The sequence below is a fragment of the Engraulis encrasicolus genome, chromosome 4 (assembly GCF_034702125.1).
Source record: "Engraulis encrasicolus isolate BLACKSEA-1 chromosome 4, IST_EnEncr_1.0, whole genome shotgun sequence".
Classification (NCBI taxonomy): domain Eukaryota; kingdom Metazoa; phylum Chordata; class Actinopteri; order Clupeiformes; family Engraulidae; genus Engraulis; species Engraulis encrasicolus.
In genome coordinates this window covers 36,396,519-36,415,911 of record NC_085860.1, presented here as the reverse complement: position 1 = coordinate 36,415,911, position 19,393 = coordinate 36,396,519, and the positions used below count along the sequence as shown (strand labels likewise).

At 44.8% G+C, this 19,393-nt stretch overlaps 1 protein-coding gene across 4 annotated transcripts in view; it reads right to left on the bottom strand.

The window, feature by feature from the left end:
• LOC134447730 (MOB kinase activator 2-like) overlaps window positions 1–19,393 on the bottom strand; it is a 67,514-nt gene that overhangs the window by 12,606 nt on the left and 35,515 nt on the right. The window contains exon 1 of one of the 4 annotated variants that reach the window (XM_063197346.1): window positions 3,359–4,276. The exons of the other annotated variants lie outside the window; for them this stretch is intronic. Coding sequence (XP_063053416.1) covers window positions 3,359–3,432 — 74 coding nt within the window. The 5' untranslated portion in view covers window positions 3,433–4,276. Of the gene's footprint in view, window positions 1–3,358; window positions 4,277–19,393 lie in introns of those variants that run through there. 4 annotated transcript variants of the gene reach the window in all.

The window sequence follows — 19,393 nt, the reverse complement described above, 5'->3', positions numbered from 1 at the left end:
TGGCTCTTGGCTCCCTGGCTTACGTCTGCAGGCATCCCCTAATGCCTTTTATGGCAAAGAGAGCTCCGCAGAGTTAGCAAGGGTGTGTGTGTGTGTGTGTGTGTGTGTGTGTGTGTGTGTGTGTGTGTGTGTGTGTGTGTGTGTGTGTGTGTGTGTGTGTGTGTGTGTGTGTCTTAGGGTCAGGGTGCTGGCAGCAGAAAAGTTTTCTTTATCCTAAAATAAACCACGCAATGGCTTGGGAATTTGAATTGTGCCACACCATTTACGAAAGCAGGGGCTTCCTGGAAAATTACTAAATTGAACTACTCAAGTCACAGTACAGCTAAATACAACAACATGTTCCCGCAATGGCATTGGCATACGGCGTCGGTTAAACATGGCATGAATAATAACGACAATGAAAACAAATCATGGAGTTTTGTGAGCATCCTGAACTTGGCTCCAAGCATTTTTGGCCTCTGACATGCTTCCCTGCCAGTGTAATCATTTATAGTCCACTCCAGAGGAGCGCAATGGTTCACTGGGGAACAGAGAGCACATGGCCTACACAGGCTTTGGTGGTTTCTCAAAAGCAGATGGCTGACAGCCATTGCCTGACTTTGATGGTCTTGGTTGGAAGACCCATATCTCAGTGCAACCAGAACCATTAACCCGGGGGACTGGAGGACAAACCTCCTTTAAAAACAAGTGAACTGTAAGAACTTGGCGAAGTCTTGCCAGCAAGAATTCTCCTGAGGACCAGGAACTGTGCTTTGGTAGTCTACCATTACAGCCCCCCCCAAAAAAAAAGCCCACAACAATGACAGCAATGGCTACTTCCAGAATCCAGACAGCAATGGGAGAGATGACCCAGTGTGGTGGGAGAGGCAAGCGCTTGATTAGTTCGGATGCTTGAGGGAATTCTGGGCTCTCCGCAGCACTGATATTGCAACGGTCTTGCCAAACCTGGAGAGACTATGGACGGAGAGGAGAGGAATCAGAGTGTTGCCATGTGTTAGCCATTTCCCCCAATCTGCAACCTGATGAATTGCATTCAGCAGCATCGAAGCGAAACAAACTGGCTTCAATCTCAGCGCTCGCTCCCTTCCCGCTTTCTTGAAGCGGGCAATATCCACAAACCTCTTTCATTATATCTAATCTTCAAGATAACGTGTCTCTTGTGGGATTGTATAATTCAGGGGTGAGGCATTATTTACTGGCAAAGCAAAAATCTTTGTGGCATTTTACATCCCATCTGTGTACAATAACAACAACAGAGTGAACCTTTGACTGAAGTCTTAAAACATGGGGGTGAGTCAGTTCAGTTGTTTTAAGTAGTTCTTTAGAATATGGATAGCTTGAGAGCAGGGCCGCCGCTGACATCTTTGCCCGGGCCAGGGACAAAGTAATCTGAACGGCCCCCTAATACAATGCAATGCAATGTATTGAGAACCCAAATTTGGGGACCCCATTTCCCTGGGCCCGAGACAACAGACTCCCCTGTCTCACCCTGTCGACTTCCCTACCTGAGATTACAGCATGGCCAGATCTTGTTGATAAGGGCCATCCCCATTTAGACCATCCCACATACACACAAAGTGTAAAGGTATCTTAAGGCCTGAAGTGATGTTATGTAGGCTAAGGTAATAAGGGCCAGGCCAGAGGACAAAGTGAATATACATAGAACTAGACCTAAGAGAAGAGATGCTCTAGCGAAGAGTGAAATAAACGAGCAGTGTACATTATTTACGAACACAATCCATGAATCCACAGGATGTAAGCAAAAAGAGGGTAAATAAGTTATTGCCACATGGAAGGTCTACTCATCACAAAATGTTTTCCTTTCAATTCCAAGTTTGAAATCTCGATTGGTGAGGAAAATATAGCGTTCAGCAAATGTCAGTCACAACATAAAACTACAATACAATTGAGATCATTGTGGATTGTAATGTAACTGACATTCACATTGTTCCTAACCTCTGGTGGGCAGACATAGCTTCCAAGATGTTTTTTTTTAGTAAGATACCAGTCAACCACACATTTATCCATCAATACAATGTCCCTTTCCAGACCAAAACATGAAAACTAAGCCATCTCCATTATTTTAATAGTGAAATTAAGGAGATACTATACACAGCCGTTTTGTGCCATGGAAGGTAGCTGTGGAAAGCACTTCCCCTCTCCACTAAGGGACTTACAGAAGGAAAGAAAGAAGGAAGGAAGGAAAAAGTACCCCACCACACACCACTGCATGGACAAGAACCCCCCCCTCTCATCACACACAATGGTATCCCCAGAGAAGACCCAGAGCAGCAGAGACCACCACAGTGACTGTCAACTGGAGCCTAATCAGCATCACAACAGAGGACAGGTTGGTGAGGGGATTCCATTTACAGTGGTATTCATCCAGGACCAGACTTTAAAGGAAGCTGCTGCTGTTCTCGGCATCTGGTCTCCCAAAGCAACGCTCCCCACCCTCACCCCCAACCTCTCTCTGCCTGCTATGAATGTGTAATAAATGTTTAACCCCCTACACCAACACAACTCACTTCCTTTGCCACGTGACGCCTGGTCACCTGCTGCAAGAACAGAGCCCAAGGCATGAATTCACTCTGCATTAAATCTTCCGGGAGATCAGAGGACGTCTAAAGATTCTCGTTTGTGTCAAGCAGTTCCTAAATCATCCTACTCTCTGGCATGGACCTCTTCTCAACATCCATCATAACAGCTAACTCAAATGTAGCAGTAGGAATGTTGCCAGAGGGGTACGCGTGACTACTAAAGGTGTTGACTATTACCACCCCAAATAAATGAACGAGGCCATCCTACCACGGAAACCTGCTGAGCCGCGAGCGTCAGAAGGCACCGTATCGAATATCCCAAAAGGGTAAAGCGCTGAACGAGCCTTCAGAAAAATATGTCTGGTGACCTGTGTATATGTGTGCTGCTACTCCTGAACAAAAATAGTCACAGACATGAACATATTACACACAGGCCTACCCTACATCATCTTTGTTTACAGTGCGAGACAGTTTCATGCGTATGCGGAGAGGTGTCTCTCGCGCACGAAAAGCTTGCGTGGCAGTGAAGACAGGACGCACGCGCCTGTTTTGAGTAAAAAATGTTGTCTTACAAATCACACAAGCCCCAATGAACATGAATTCACTTCTGTGGAGTTAAAGAGACACTGCTCGCGTTTTGTCCTCCGCGCAATGTTAAATGGCAACCTGCCTAATGGAAACATCTCTGGCAAAGCCAGACGTCCTCGTGTGGAAAGTTCCACCTCCGTTGAGCAGAGGCAACACATGCTCTTCACATGGTGCGTGAAATGAACTCGAGAATTATGATTTGATATACAAACGGTCAATAGTTGACGTACCTCAAAACTTTTCCTACAGTTTGAAGGACCATCTTGCAACTCAATCCGTTTTTCGGGGTTCTCTGTGCGTGCATATCCGTGTTTACTCCCGCTTTCGTGTGGTAACCATCAAGCTGAGAGGTTAAATTAATGGCTTCAAACTTTTCCCAACCCCCAAAAATTAGCTCGAGAGTTAAGGACGGGCTACGGTAGGCTTTAAAATATCCGAGTTGAGTTGTCACTTGTATCTGTCGGTCGTTCTGCTAGTCTCTTCCAACTAGTTTTGTTGCAAGGAGTTGTTACAGTTGAATTGCACTTAAACCCCGCCTCCTCGCACCACCTTCTTGCCAGCAGAAGATAGCAGAGGCGGAGTGAAAGCCAAATCTCAGTAGGCCTATGAGGGTTTGTCAAAATAATATTTTTTTCAGTGAATAGAAGTTTGGGCAAAGAAAAAGCAAATCACAACAAAGTACAACTCTCTCACACACACAAACACACACACAGACATGCACTACCCTTGCATGCCTGTGTGTCCCATGTAGACAAACATTAGTTAAATAGATAAATGACTGTTCAAAAGGGGCAGAACCACCCACTCACTCACTCACATATACTTATCAATAACAATTTGGCTTCTGTTGTGTTGTGTTGTGTTCTTTTTTTTAACCACACACTCCTTCAAGTTCAGCTGCTTCATGCAGGCTCCTGAGCATGTCTAGGCAACTGAAACAACATTCCTGCGCCTCCACCATGAATGGTCGCCTGGAGCAGAAGGCCCATCGGGCAGGGATTCTCTGGCGCAGGTGAGAGGAGGGGGAAACCAGAGAGGCAGGCAGGCTGAAACTTGACATTGGTCTTAAAGCAGGGAGTGCAGGCTGCTGCTGCCGTGGCTTGTAGCATGAAGATCAAGTTCTCTGGAGTGACTGGATTGCTGCCTTGTTTTTGAGAGAGAGAGAGAGAGAGAGAGAGAGAGAGAGAGAGAGAGAGAGAGAGAGAGAGAGAGAGAGAGAGAGAGAGAGAGAGAGAGAGAGAGAGAGCACGTTCAACCAGATAGAGCCAACGTGGGCTTGAAATTGGAAATGGTTGTGGTGGTGTTGTTTGTGTGTGTGTGTGTGTGTGTGTGTGTGTGTGTGTGTGTGTGTGTGTGTGTGTGTGTGTGTGTGTGTGTGTGTGTGTGGTGGGTTCAGAAGGGGGAGGAGGAAGGTGATAATCCAACAGTTCCTCTGACTGGATGAAACAGGGGGGTGGTGGGCGAGGGAGCAACCAGGCCCTGCATCGTTCGGTGAGGTTCTAAATTTAACACCAACCAGAGCCCTGTAAGCGTGTGATCGACCACACATAACCCAGGGAGTTTTTACACAGTCTGTGACGTAAACTTAGGAGGGCTTGAGAACTCGCTGGTTAGGGTATATGGAACCAATCCAGCCCTAGAGTGGAGGACTGCTACCCTGACATCCCCCTTTTCCAATGCCAGAGTATGGAGGACAGTTGCAGCTCCAATGCGGGCTCCCCATAAAATATATCCACTTAAAAAGAAGAGAAAAAAAAACACTCAAAGCATCTACACACACAAACACACCTGCCACATGTTTGCTTTACAAATACACACAGCACCACTCAACAGACACAGTTTATCAACCAACTGCAAAGACCTAAGGTTGACTTTTAACCGTGTACTGATAAGAATGCAGGCTAATGGAACTGGAGCATGTGATCGCTCTATCCCATTACATGGGAACAGCAGGTGTCCATAGTTTGCATTTTTGAAGTCAGTTCCTATGCTCTTCAAAGAACAAAAGGTTACTGACAACGCGGCTGAGATGACCACAAAGCCTGTGAGACAACTGTACTTTCCCCATCGGTGAAGGAAAGACAGATTCCCCCTCACCGGATACTTACTATGACAAATATGTGTAGGCTACGGCCTGAAGATATTACACAGCTGAAGAAGCAGCAAAAATGTAAGAATCTTGTTAACAACACCAGGTAACACCCTTTTGGTACAGGTTTTAAAACAACATTCCATGCATGTCGCTTATAAACGCTGATCTGATGCCGATAATGTATGTGTGTGTGTGTGTGTGTGTGTGTGTGTGTGTGTGTGTGTGTGTGTGTGCATGCATGCATGTTTGCGTGAACAGAAATGACTAATCAGCAACGGAAATCTCAAAAGATGCAGGAAAGGTCTCCGAACAGGTCCGTCTAACAAAGGGATGCTAAGCTCATGGCGTAATCATGACGTCCATGGAAAATATGGTATGTAGTGCCTGTGGTAACACACCCGCCAACCGCCATCCACCCTCCGTCTCGCCCACACCGAACCCACATAATGGGTTACATACTCACAAATGAAATCATAACCACCAGTCTGCTATGGAGATGGAAAAGATTGTAACTTCTTAATTCTCACAGAAATGAGTACCTGTTCTGTTCCTAAGTCTGTGAAATTAAGATTTTGACTTTTAACCCCATTAAAAAAAAGTTATTTTTGTCTTTTTTCCCAGTTTGGGAAGATAGGACATTTTGTCCATGAAGGGCAGCAAAGTCTCTATTAGTCTCATTAAGTCAAGTCAAGTCAGGTTTTATTGCCAGTTTCTTCATATGCACAAGTCATACAAGGAAATTGAGATTACGTTACTTTTGAGGCATGTGACTTGAGTAATGATCTCAATTTGACTGACTCTTCGCCCCACTCTACTGTCATGCACACCTGCGCATCCACCTACGGCACTTGCATCACGCCTGCTCACCTTATCGGCATCTGTGCGTGTTTTACGAGTGGGATCACAATTGCATTTCCCGTCCTTGTGGAAACAGGAATATGTTAGCTTACAGTATAAGATTCTTTATCCATGACTGAATTTCGGTAACAGAAATGAATGTCTGGCGGGCGTTGGCCAACCTTGCTTGGCCGCCAAGGTCAACCACACACTAGGCAGGCAGTCAGGCACAGGCACCCACGCACACATTTGGAAAGGAAATGAAAAGGAAGAAAGGAACACTTGAAGGACTGGTATATGAGAATGATGTCACCCTCTCGTGACTATTTTCAGTGCCCTTATCAGCCTCACAAGTCATTGTGGGCAAACCTCCCTGAGGGATGAAAATACAGGGATATAAAAAAAGAACAATTTACAACGCACAGATTTTATCACTTTGATAAGACTCATCACTGATCCTTACTGGACAATCCTAGCTGCATTTGCATTTTTCATGCAATTGGTTTCCTCCTTGGCGTTTTAATGTACTTCTCAATTGCACATAACCCTACATTTTATTCATAAAATAAGTCATTAAATGTTTTGTCATGCGTATAACTGAGTCTGTTTTGGGGATGGCTTAAGTTTAACATTCTTGTTGGTCGCTGAGGATTTTAACATGCTCTATCGTCTGACTGAACTGGTCGGGGAGGAAAGGCCGGTGGGTATTTACCCTCCTGGAACACAAAAGCAAACAACACAAATTCCAACGGTCGACAGCCAGGCAGCCGCCCCATCAGCCTCAGTTAAAAAAAAGAAAAGAAAATTCTGACGCCCAGCAACAGGGGACGTCTGCCCCAAAAGATCAACTCACTGGCCTACTGCTGACACAGACTGGTGCAGGCCTCAGCTGCGACACCCTATCAGAACAGAGAGGTCGTCTGCATTACCGCCACCATGAAGGTTTTGTTCTTGGCCACATTTCTTTGTCTGTTAGCGAAATACAGAAACTGAAAAAGTTCAAAATTGACACACTGATTTGGGATCGTCACCGCCTAAAGATTTTTTACCCCTTTACAAAAATGGGTTCTTTGGTTACAAGATGAATACAAAATAATACATTATTGGATGTCTTGCTGCACGTTTCTTTGTCTGGTCGTAACTATTTAGTTCAGTTAGTAACTGAGAGTTGTGATGTTTTGAAATGGACACACTGTGTCGTCACTGCCTTACCTCAAGGTCTTTTCTATATAAACATGCATCTTTGGTGCTTTTATAGTTTGCATTGTACCTTACATTATACATTGAAATAATCTAATAGCTCATAGTTCAAGAGAGTTCTTGTGCACAAGCCCTCAGTAATGCAGGTGCAGGTGTGAGGCAGGAGAAGGTGAATCAATTAACAAAATTCAAGAGCCACCACACACTGCTTACTTTTCTTTACTTTATTTCTCGAGAAATAAAGTAAAGAAAAGTAAGCAGTGTGCGGTGTCTCTTGAATCTAATAGCTCATGTCTACTTTTTCAATGGATAATGGTAGTCTCTGGTGCAATGTGGTATTAAGTGTGTTGCTCAAGGGCATTTCAGATACAGTCCCAGGAAAAAGTTTGTACACCCTCTGAAATTTCTTACCTGTCTGTCAAAATTGGTCATAAAACATGGTCTGATCTTCCCGGAAATCGCAAGAAGGAACAACCAGAGTCTGCTTTAATTAATTCAACCCAAACATTTACAAGTTTTCATATTTTCATTGGCCATAAGATGTAAACATTCACAGGACAGCAAGGCATAAGTAAGTACACCCTTGCATTCAATAGGTTTTAACCCTAAGTTAGTCGCAATAACCTCAACCAGATGTTTCCTGTAGTTGCAGATCAGATTAACAAAACAATCTGGATGTATCTGGTCTCCCTCTTCTTTAGAAAACTGCCTCTCGTCAGCAAGGTTTGTGGGATGTCTGGAGTGCATAGCTTTCTTGACTTCATGCCATATAATCTCAATTGTTTTTTGTCAGGGCTTTGACTGGGCTATTCCAGAATGTGTATTTCATTATTATGAAGCCATTCTAAAGTCGATTTGCTTCTAAAGTATGGGTTGTTGTCACATTTCAGCACCCATCCTCTTGTGTGCTTCAACATTGTGACAGACTACCTCACTTTTTTTCTGTAAAATATCTCGATAAACTTCTGAGTTCATTGTTCCACTGATGATAGCAAACTCAAAAGGGCCTGAGGCAGCAAGGTAGCCGCATATAATGATGCTCCCGCCACCATACTCAAAGGCGGAAATGATGTTTTGGTGAAGGTGTGGTTCTCCAGTTCTCCTCCAAACATGACATTGTGTGTTCCCCTGAACAATTCAACTTTGGTTTCAACGTTGGTCTACAGAATATTTTGCAGTAATTCTATGAAGCATATAAATGCTTTTTCGCAAACCTCAAAGGTGCAGCAATATTTTTTTTGACAGAAACCCCATTAATTTTAGATTGGCAGAATGAATCCCATTTTTAGCTATTCTTGGTTACATCTCCTCTTCTGAGTATGGTGGCGGGAGCATCATTATATGCGGCTACCTTGCTGCCTCAGGCCCTTGACGGTTTGCTATTATCAGTGGAACAATGAACTCAAGTTTATTGTGATATTTTACAGAAAAAACGTGAGGAAGTCTGTCACACAGTTGAAGCACACAAGAGTATGGGTCTTGCAATGTGACAACAACCCATACTTTTGAAGCAAATCGACTTTAGCAGGGCTCCAGACTAACTTTTTGCAATGGTTGCACTGGTGCGCCTAAAAATTTTTTTTAGGTGCACCAGCACAAAATGTAGGTGCACCCAAATGTTTTCACCACCCCATACACACACGCACCTCAGCTTTAAAAAAAAATAATAAAAAATAACGATAGCAATAATAATAGCAAGAATAATAGTAATAATAATAATTATTATTATTCTATTATTGTTGCTATATTTTAAAAGACCTGGAGCCTTTCATGTGCTATAGGCTAGTCTTCCAAATGTGCTCCTTATAAAAGACATGACAGTAGGCTACCTAACTATCACATCTTGGCTACAAGCAGTTTGGCTGGTAGAAAAGACCAAATTAGTAGCCTTTTAGTGAGTATGTGTTTGACTAGTAAGATCAACATACCGGCCTTTTCTGCAATAAGGCTACGCACACGGCACAAGCACAGAGTTACAATATGAAGATAGATATATGGATGGATGGATAGATGGATGTATAGATTTTTTTTAACAAACCCTGCTAAAAATGTCATGATTTTTAAGATCATTTGACACAAATAGCGTAGCCTATGTTTACAGTGGAATCTGAGGTGAATTGGGTTTTGTTTATTTCCCGTTTTTGAGCGCTCTCTCTGTATAATGATTGTGGTATCAAACGCTACGAACAGACACGACAGCACTAAGCGCTCGCTCGCTCGCTCTCTCTCTCTCTCTCTCGTGCTGTCTCGAGATGCATGAACGATGCCTTGCCGACTGATAGGCCGTATGTAGCCTGCCCTAGTCGCTATCAAAAAACTGTCACAGAAGTCCCGACAGACTAGCGCGTCACCTGTTTGGCCAGCTCTGCACGCGGCTGAAACGGGCAGTTATCCGCACCCGTCTGCGTTTTTGTGTGGCAATGTTTAATATCCGCTCAAGCCATTTAGTTTTTCCCCGTGATTGTGACTCTCTGGTGTATAAAATATCCTCAAGTCATTTTGCTGTTTTTACCGTGATTGTAACTCTCTCGTCCGTTGAGAACACAAAACTCGCTGGCACATGTGAACTCGGATAGTTGAGCGAAGTCGAACATTCTATTCTGAAACGTCGGGCTGCCTGTGAACGAGGAAGGGGGAGAAAGCTACCGGTAGTTCAGCGGAGTTGAAGGAATGACCGCATCGACAAGTTTTATTGTGTGATGATGGACCACTACTGTAGAATGACTATTAATTTTATGTCCATTAAAACGGTTGTTTGGTAATTGATTTTGTTCTACTGATGGCTGGTCGCACCGGTGCGCCTAAAAATATTTTTTAGGCGCACCATTGAAAAAAATGGGCGCATATGCGACCAAATTGGTCGCACTCTGGAGCCCTGTTTAGAATGGCTTCATAATAATGAAATACACATTCTGAAATAGCCCAGTCAAAGCCCTGACAAAAAACAATTGAGATTAAATGGCATGAAGTCAAGAAAGCTATGCACTCCAGACATCCCACAAACCTTGCTGACGAGAGGCAGTTCTCTAAAGAAGAGGGAGACAAGATACAAACAGATTGTTTTGTTAATCTGATCTGCAACTACAGGACAAGTCTGGTTGATGATATTGCAACTAACTGAGGGTTAAAACCTACTTAATGCAAGGGTGTACTTACTTATGCCCTGCTCTCCTGTGAATATTATGGCCTTATGACCAATAAAAATATGATAACATGTAAATGTTTGGGTGGAATTAATTAAAGCAGACTCTGATTGTTCCCTCTTGAGATTTCCGGGAAGATCCGACCATGTTTTATTATCAATTTTGACAAAAATGTAAGAAATTTCAAAGGGTGTACAAACTTTTTCCTGGGACTGTATGTAGGAAGGTGTGAGATCCGAGCCCGCAACCCTCTAAGTCCAGTTGTTCAAAAAGTGGGGTCCACTGCACATTGCTAGGGGGTCAGTGATATTGATAGTGGCATTAGTGAATATGCAACAGCAGCGCAGGTTGAGGCAAATCTGCGATTTAGCTACAGTAATCCTAATCCAATCACTTTCTGCCCCTTACTCTTGCCCTCATAACATTGACCAACACTAGATTGACAAATTACACCAATCTGTCCAAACACATTTTAAGACTTTGATCTTAGCCACGGAATTCGGTTAGCATAAGTTACATTATTAATCTGTTGCACCACTTAAAACTATTGTGCTTAAGTAACTGTACTTCGTGTCGCAATGAGGGGGTCCTTGTTCTTCTTTAGTGGTACCGGACCAAACAAGTTTGAGAACCCCTGCTCTAATCCGTTTTACACAGTCGTAAGGTTGAGGCCTTGTCACAAGGTAGCCCTCAACATCAATGTAGACCAACATGATCCAACACATAACTTGGTAAGTCAAAAGTATTGGAGAAAGTAGGCCTGCTTTATTTTCAGTGGCAACTTGCAGAGTGGTTCGAAATCAGATGCGTCAGTATTTTGGCGAGCACTTAGGCTACGTTTTCTGCCAATCTCAGAGGCAGACTAAAGCCATCTCAGCACTTGGTGCAAGCATATCTATTTTTGCATGCCATTAGGCCCAACTATTGTTTATTTGTGTAAGCATCTAGTCACACCAATAACTACCAAATGTGAACATACAACAACCTTGATAAAAGGAACCTCTCCCTCGCGCTCCCCCTCACCCATAGTAGGCCATGGCTCTTGATAAACCTCAGCTGCATCTGAGAACACGATCTCCTTGCTCTACAAAACAAGACGTAACACAAGTGAGTGACAACAACACTATTTAAAGCAATAACTGAGGACCGAAAAATTATTTGTGTGCATAATTTGGACTTCCATTGTCCACATACACAGTACAGTATAGTCTTCATCAGACCATCAGGAAAAAGACAATAATGTCAAAAACATTTGAGGCGATTACTAAATCAGACTGAGGGACTGTAGGAGATGATACTGCAACTGTCTCACTTGCCATGGTCCTCACTCCACCACATGTAAGGCCCGGTACATGCTTGCTGAGAGCATTACATTGCACACGCAGCCGCGAACAACCGAGTGTACATACTTGATTCAGAACAATCAGAGCCCATCGCATGATACTGGAAGCATCATGTAGGGGGGGCAGATGGCCAACTGGGCTCTCAATATTTTCCATCATTGTTTGCCTCCCGTGACCGTGACCTCGACATGGAAGTTCAGAAGATCGCCCCTCGCGGTTCTGTCAATGTTGCACAGTACACACGCGTCTGTGTACATTGTGTCTGGTGCTGTAACACGCAAAATTGACATAAAATTGGAATGGCAGCGCATATCCTGCTGCATGTCCCCAGCCTAATGCTAGAGAAGAACTACTGTTACAGTTGGGCCCGCTACCTCCACCATGCAATACCTGAATACCTTAAGGGAACGTTTGCCTGTTCCAACATGCTCAACTCCCTCCTCGCCTTGTCACGAAAGACACACACACACAGAGAGAGAGAGAGAGAGAGAGAGAGAGAGAGAGAGAGAGAGAGAGAGAGAGAGAGAGAGAGAGAGAGAGAGAGAGAGAGAGAGAGAGAGAGAGAGAGAGAGAGAAACAAAGAAAGATAAAAAGAAACAAAGAAAGCGAGAGAGAGAGAGAGAGAGAGAGAGAGAGAGAGAGAGAGAGAGAGAGAGAGAGAGAGAGAGAGAGAGAGAGAGAGAGAGAGAGAGAGACTGTTCTATAGAAAAAAGGGAGAGAGAGAGAAAGGGAGTGGGGATACCTGCTCAGACATGCCTGCAAAAGGCCTCGCTCAACTCTGAGCATTCCTGAGCCTCCATGATGCCCATGTGGAGACGAGGGAGAGGACCCAAGGGCATAGTTTTGTCAAACACACATTATCTATTAGTGTGTGTGTGTGTGTGTGTGTGTGTGTGGCACCTGCACGTGTCCCCCAGGTCAGAAACGGTAACGTGACCTGAGACCTGTCAAGAAGAAAACAGAAGACCCAGACCGATGGAAGTCAGCTTGAGTCTCCCCCTCACCATCTCCACCTGCACCTGCACACCTGTAGCCACCTGCCTGTTTACCAGCTCGTTGCTAAAGTACACTCCTACTCTTCCCTACGTCTCCCTGGACTGCTGATGGCCCAGTTACTCAGCCAACTTAAATCACCTATTATCACGCCTTGCTCATCAGATATGGAGCAATAAAAAAACAGTGGCCATGATAACAGCCACACGGCTGATTCATACGCACCAGAAAAACATCTCTGACAACATCTTGAGGCGAGACCATGTGGCAAGTGTAAAATGCAAACTAGACTTAATGACAGAGACATTTGACGCCGTCTCTGTCTTCACATAGTCATGAGATGTCTCGCTGATGACAATTAACATGGTTAGAAATGTGTCACTTTGACGTTTTGACCTGCGTTCTACTGACAGTCGCATTGTCTCGTAAATGGCTTTGCGGAAAAGTAGGGCCCCAACTCAAAAGTTGCTTCATAGTGGCAAAACTAGGCTAATCGCTTATTGTCAAACTGTCAGGGTGCCTGTGATTTTTTTTTAGATTAGAAAAAAAAATGTTAGTGCGTTCTAGCGTGTTGCTAATTATGTTTCCATTATATAGCCTAGCAATATGCTCACATCTCTCAGGAATTCCCACTTCACAAGGCTCAAATTTATTATTTATTAATCAAATTTGATTTAGGGTGATATTTAAGTGTCAGTTTAAGATGTGTGATTTATGCAGAGGTGGTTAAGCTCCTTAGTACCCGATGAAGGACTGGATGCCATGTAGTGCTGAGTGAGGGCTCCCTCATTAGGCCAAAACTGGAACTGCACCATTTCTTTCAGGACTATGAAGTGCCAGCAGTCTTGATAAATCTGGGAAAGATAAGCTTACCTCAAAAAACGGTATGATCCTATTAAAATAGTCTCTCAACAGGAGCGGTACAGCCCCCCAGGGGTCGTTGGGGAGCTCTAGGGGGCGTTGAGAAGGATATAGCAGAGAGGGGGCGGTGCTTAGTTGCCATTGTGGGGCATTAGTCCAGTTAACATTTTAATACTAAGGGGGGCGTTGTCAGGCTTATGATGTGGTCAAGGGGGCGTTGGGAGGCTTGTGATGAGACCAAGGGGGCGTTTGTTCAAGAAGTTATTAGAAGACTTTTGATGCGCCCTTATAGCCCTACAAGGGTAAATAAATCTTTTTAAAATATTTGAATATCTACAGATTTTCCCCAAGAGCATAGTTAGGTTGTTCACTAACCATCATTTACAACACCCTCCAAAAGTATTTTGCATTGACAGGGTGTTCAAGTTGCAGAACTCGCAGGACGGTGAATGTTTTGTTCTAAAAAGGACAGAAGAATATCTTTCAAGGTCACGAGATGAGAACTCGTGTTGGCAACAGAACTGTGCCGGGCCGGCATCCACACAGATGGTGTGTATATTTCCCTCTTCTTTTCCAGTGAAGCATTTTTGGATTGACCCGGTTATAGCGAACAACAAAGACGACTCCGATTCCTATATCTCCATGTTCTAAATATGATAACAATAACATCAAGACAAAAAACACAAAACAAAAAGCACACGGGCATCGCATGTGACCCTTCCTAGAGAAAACTCCTGGTGGAAACGGCACCAGAGTACATAGAGGCAGCACACAGGCCCCATGCACACAGGGGTCATTTGATGAAAGAGAACACACACACACACACACACACACACACACACGCACACACGCACACACGCACACACGCACACACACACACACACACACACACACACACACACACACACACACGCACACACACCCATATCTGCAAAAGGTGATGTACACATGCAGACACACGCACGCACGCACGCACGCACGCACGCACGCACGCACGCACGCACAAACGCACACACTGATGAGGAAAAGGATAACAGCGGGGCTGTTTGCAGTAAACACAGGCGGTATGAGGGCCACTGAGCAACCCTGCACCAGGAGGAGATGGGAGGGGAGGGATGGCTGCGGTGCACCACCCCGTCTCCTCTCCCACACAGAGATGTACTGTGTGTAAGTGAGAAGTGCGTATGCGCGTGTGTGTGTGTGTGAGAAGTGTGTATGTGCGTGTGTGTATGTGTGTGTGTGTGCATGTGTGTGTGTGTGAGAAGTGTGTGTGTGTGCATGTGTGTGTGTGTGAGAAGTGTGTAGTGTATGTGTGCGCGTGTGTGTGTGTGTGTGCGCGTGTGTATGCGTGCGCGCATGTGTGTGTGTGTCAGAAGTGTGTAGTGTATGCGTGTGTGTGTGTGTGTGTGTGTGTGTGTGTTTTGGGTTTTAGTTGGGTTTTGGAGGGGGTGCTGAGGCACAGTGCAACCTCCCATGTTTACACAGGAAACATGCAGCTTGGAGAGGGGGTGGTGGGCGGCAATGCCCTGCTAGCCTAAAGAGAAAACACTGTGAATGCTGTACTGTACGCCCACAGAAAAAAACTAAACAGGGAAAGAGAGTGAAGGAGGGAAGTGAGAGTGAAGACGGAGGAGGAGTGGAGAGATGGCAGGAGGGAGAGGAAGAATAAGGAGGAGTGGAGAGATGGCAGGAGGGAGAGGAAGAATAAGGAGAACACACGCTGTAATTCATGTGGATTGAGGGGCCTTTAAATAATAATAAAAATAATCATAAATTGAACATAACTAAACTAGACACTTCCTGCTTTGCTGTGGGCCGTAGGACAGCACAGAGTCACCTTCTTTGACTTTGGGTCCGGATGGCGAGCAGACAAAAACACAAACAGACAAGACGACGCACCACACGCCGCTCGACCCTCAGCATGTCTGCAGCAGGCTAGAGGAGACTTTCTGTGGATTCATGCTGCTTCCAAAGTGTGAACGCAGGCATGTGGAGGAGCAATGACCTTGGGCAGAGAGAGAGAGAGAGAGATTGTGTGTGTGTGTGTGTGTGTGTGTGTGTGTGTGTGTGTGTGTGTGTGTGTGTGTGTGTGTGTATACGTGTGTGTTTGTAGGGTGGGTAGAAACAGCACAGCATGTCAAAGAGGCACACCATGTTCCCCACACAGCACATCATGGAGGGTAGGGGGCGTAGAGGTGGGGGCAGAAGGGCATGCACCATTAGAGGAGCACGCATTTGAGGGGTTTTTTTTCCTGCAGCAAAGACCATGATGAGGGCTGATGGGATACCACATACCTGCCATTCCTCCCTTCAACCTCCTTCAGGATCAAAACCCAGAGCAGAAAAAAAAAAATGTGGTCGGCAGAACTTCCATCAGCTATTCAAATCCCCAAAGTCTTCTCCAACTTTAAGAGATTAGGGGGAGGTAAAGGGGAAGGATTTTTACATAGCTATGAAAAAAATGTCATTCAAGTGATTTCCACTATGACTTTTCGGCCATGTTACGTAATGTAATGTAGGGGAAAGAAAAACCCTCCGGGGGCCTCATGGGCTGGGGATGCTCGAACTCCCCAGTTACTTCCTGGCTTGCTCAACGATAATAAACACCCTCTCAAGCCGCAGAGGCACAAACAAAAGACTTCTGTATGTCTAACCCACGCCGTCTTGCCTTGCCCCTTCCACAACCCAGTGGATGTGAACACGTTGGCTCTAGCAGTTGCTTCGCCTAGGGGCAGGAAAGATAGTCATCTCAAAATGAAAACAATAAAATGGGACAACGACGTTGTATAACAATACGGAAAAAAAACATTATGGAAAATGGGTTTTAGGATTTGGATGATGCAACCAAACGATGATTATTCTTTCTTGATATAATAAAACCATATATCCCAAAGCCGAAGCTTACTCCAAACATACGTTTGATTACCAGTGGCGTACAATCTTTTCATCTCCATTGTTACGATGGTCTGTTATCCAAAATTGTTGTTGCATAACAATACAGAAAAACATTATGGAAAATGGGTTTTAGGGTTTGTAACAGAAGGATATTGACTGATAGTTGTAGTGATTTGTCATTTACGTGCGGTTAAGTATTACCAATATCCCAAAGCATACCCCAAACATACCGTTTAATGACCAATGGCATACCATGTTTCTCCATCAATATGATGGTCTGCTGGAAACCAAATAATGGCCAGAGGTCCTCAAATGTTTGAGTTATTATGACTATAAACAGCCTTGTGTTGTGATTAGGAAGAGGATGGCCCTGTGTGTTATGCTATTTCTTGGTATTGCATAATAAGCAAGGAGATCATGTTCTCAGATGCAGCTCCGGTTCATATGAGAGAGAGAGAGAAAGAGAGAGAGAGAGAGAGAGAGAGAGAGAGAGAGAGAGAGAGGGGTGAGAGAGAGGGGGAGAGAGAGGTGGGGGGGGGGGGGAGAAGAAAGGTATCCTAAAAACACTTCAAAGAAATCAAAAGAACAAGAAAGGCTGCAATGGGGGCAGTCACAACATAGCACCTACCCTGAAGTCGAAAAAACCCCCCAAGAGAACGGCAGACAGAGGGAGAGGAAGAGAATGTGAGTGAGAAAGGTATAGTAAAAACATTTCGAAGAACTCAAAAGACCAAGAAAGGCTGCAATGGGCCAGTTGCAACACAGCAGCTACCCGCAAGTCACTAAAACTCCCAAGAGACTTTTCTTCCTTCCATCTCTCCATCCCTCCATCCCTCCTCTGCTGCTGAGGGAGCACACAGGGGCAGGGCGGGCCTCCACACACCCTGCCCTCTCAACAACACGCAATTACCCATGATTACAGGGGGCACCGTGGAGGCAATTTCATCATAAAAGACCAACTCTCCCATCTGCAGCCCAACAATATCTGTGACCTCGTTGGCTTACTGACTCGCTGGCTGGCTGGCTGGCGGAAAGCGTAGGGGTGAGGGGCAAAAAGCCACGCGCATTTTCAAGCAGATGCTTCCAGAAAGAACAGGAACATGCCAATGGGCTGGCTGGCTGGTCTGGTGGCCTTTCACCACCTAACAAACAAATAAAGCCCTGGCCTGTGCAGGACGGGTGGGGGTGGGGGTGGGGGTGAGATGAGGTGGTGGGATTGGACAAGGGGACGCTGGGATCAAATCAATGGCCGTCACATCATGCCTCCAACACAAGGGATGAGTGGGAGCATGCCAAGCCCACATGGATCAATACCTTGTCCAGCCCTCAGAGCCTCCTGAGACAGTGTCCCTCAGCTGTCATCTGTCCCATGCCTGCGTCAGCTCCACTCAAAGGCTTGTGACCATTGACTATAGCACTTCACTGGACTTTGGTATGAGGGAGCCTGTGTGGGAAAAGGTTGGTCTGCACACTGCAGTGCACTTATACTCCAAAAAATAACTTTATTGATTTGAAAAACATACAATGTTTCCATCCCATGGATCTTCATAAAGCATTCAGCTGTGGCCTAAAGGTTTGTTAGTTTCCAATCCCACCCTTACCTCTCCCTACACCTCCATCCATGGCTGAAGGAAGTGCCCTTCAGCACTGCACCAACCCCAACACGTAAACCAATACCCTGTACAGAACTGTTAAGTCCCTCTGGTAAAAGCATCAGCTGACTGTAGTATAATGTAATGCATATGACAAAGTCGGTTACATCTCTAATGACCAATAGCCTGTTGGTCATAGTTAACTGCAATAGGCAAACTGGATACGTTCTAGCATTAGTTTTGTCGTGTTGGTCACGAAACTAAGGGCTGTGCACTTTTTGGCAGACCCTGCTGTATGGCGTGATCCCCGGTCATTCAGATTCAGAGCACGCACGTATACGCACACACTCGGTGGGGAAGGAAGGGTAAGGTCCACAGACATTGTTCCATTGTGTCCTTTGACTGTTGCATTTTCAACTGCTGCCAAGGTAGCCCTTGGAGCGCTCGCCGGGCTTTGCCAAGACCATTCTAGCACCCCTATTGCTGCTCCGCTAGCGTAGCCGTGAATGCTCCCTGCTAAGTGCACGAGTTGTCATGCAGGTCACCTAGACACACGGCGCTAAACGCTGAAGGTCACTCGATTGTGGCGCTGAAATGGCCCATGTAGTTCAGCTTCCCCAACATTTAACAAGGGAAACGAGCATTGTCAAGGCAGGTGGCAAAACACAATTGAATGTCAAATCAGTTAAATAAATAATAATAATAGATTTTAATTGGAGCTCCTTTCAACATGCCCAAACAGTAATATAAACTAATAAGCTTAGTGCAGTCAAATGAAGGTCAAATGGTTTTCAGTTGAATTAACCCTATTCAGACTGGGCTTTTTTGGCATTCTTAGGCCTGGGGGGGCTCTTTTGACCCCCCCCCCTTCATAACTCATGAACGGAATACCGTATGAGCACCAAACTTGAGGGAGATGATCTACATATGGAAATCTATGAATGACATCATTTTGGCGTCATTATGTGGTACTATGACGTCATTATGACATCATAATCTGATTTTAATGCCAAAAATCGTCATAATGTATTTTCCATCAAAAGTAGGTAATGCACTTAAATTATAATGATTATATGCTTCAGACCACTTAAATGCTCACAAAAGGTGTCTGATGCTAATGGAAATAACAAAAAATGATGAAAAGGAACAATAATGAGACTTAGATCAGTGATTTTTGGTCGGACATACCCATCAGAAAACCGTTGCCATGGCCACGGCAAAAGTGATAAACCTAATCTCTTGATACTAAATTGTAGCCAACTAAATTCTAGGAAAAGTCACCAAGTTTCGTAGTCATAGCTCAAGTCGT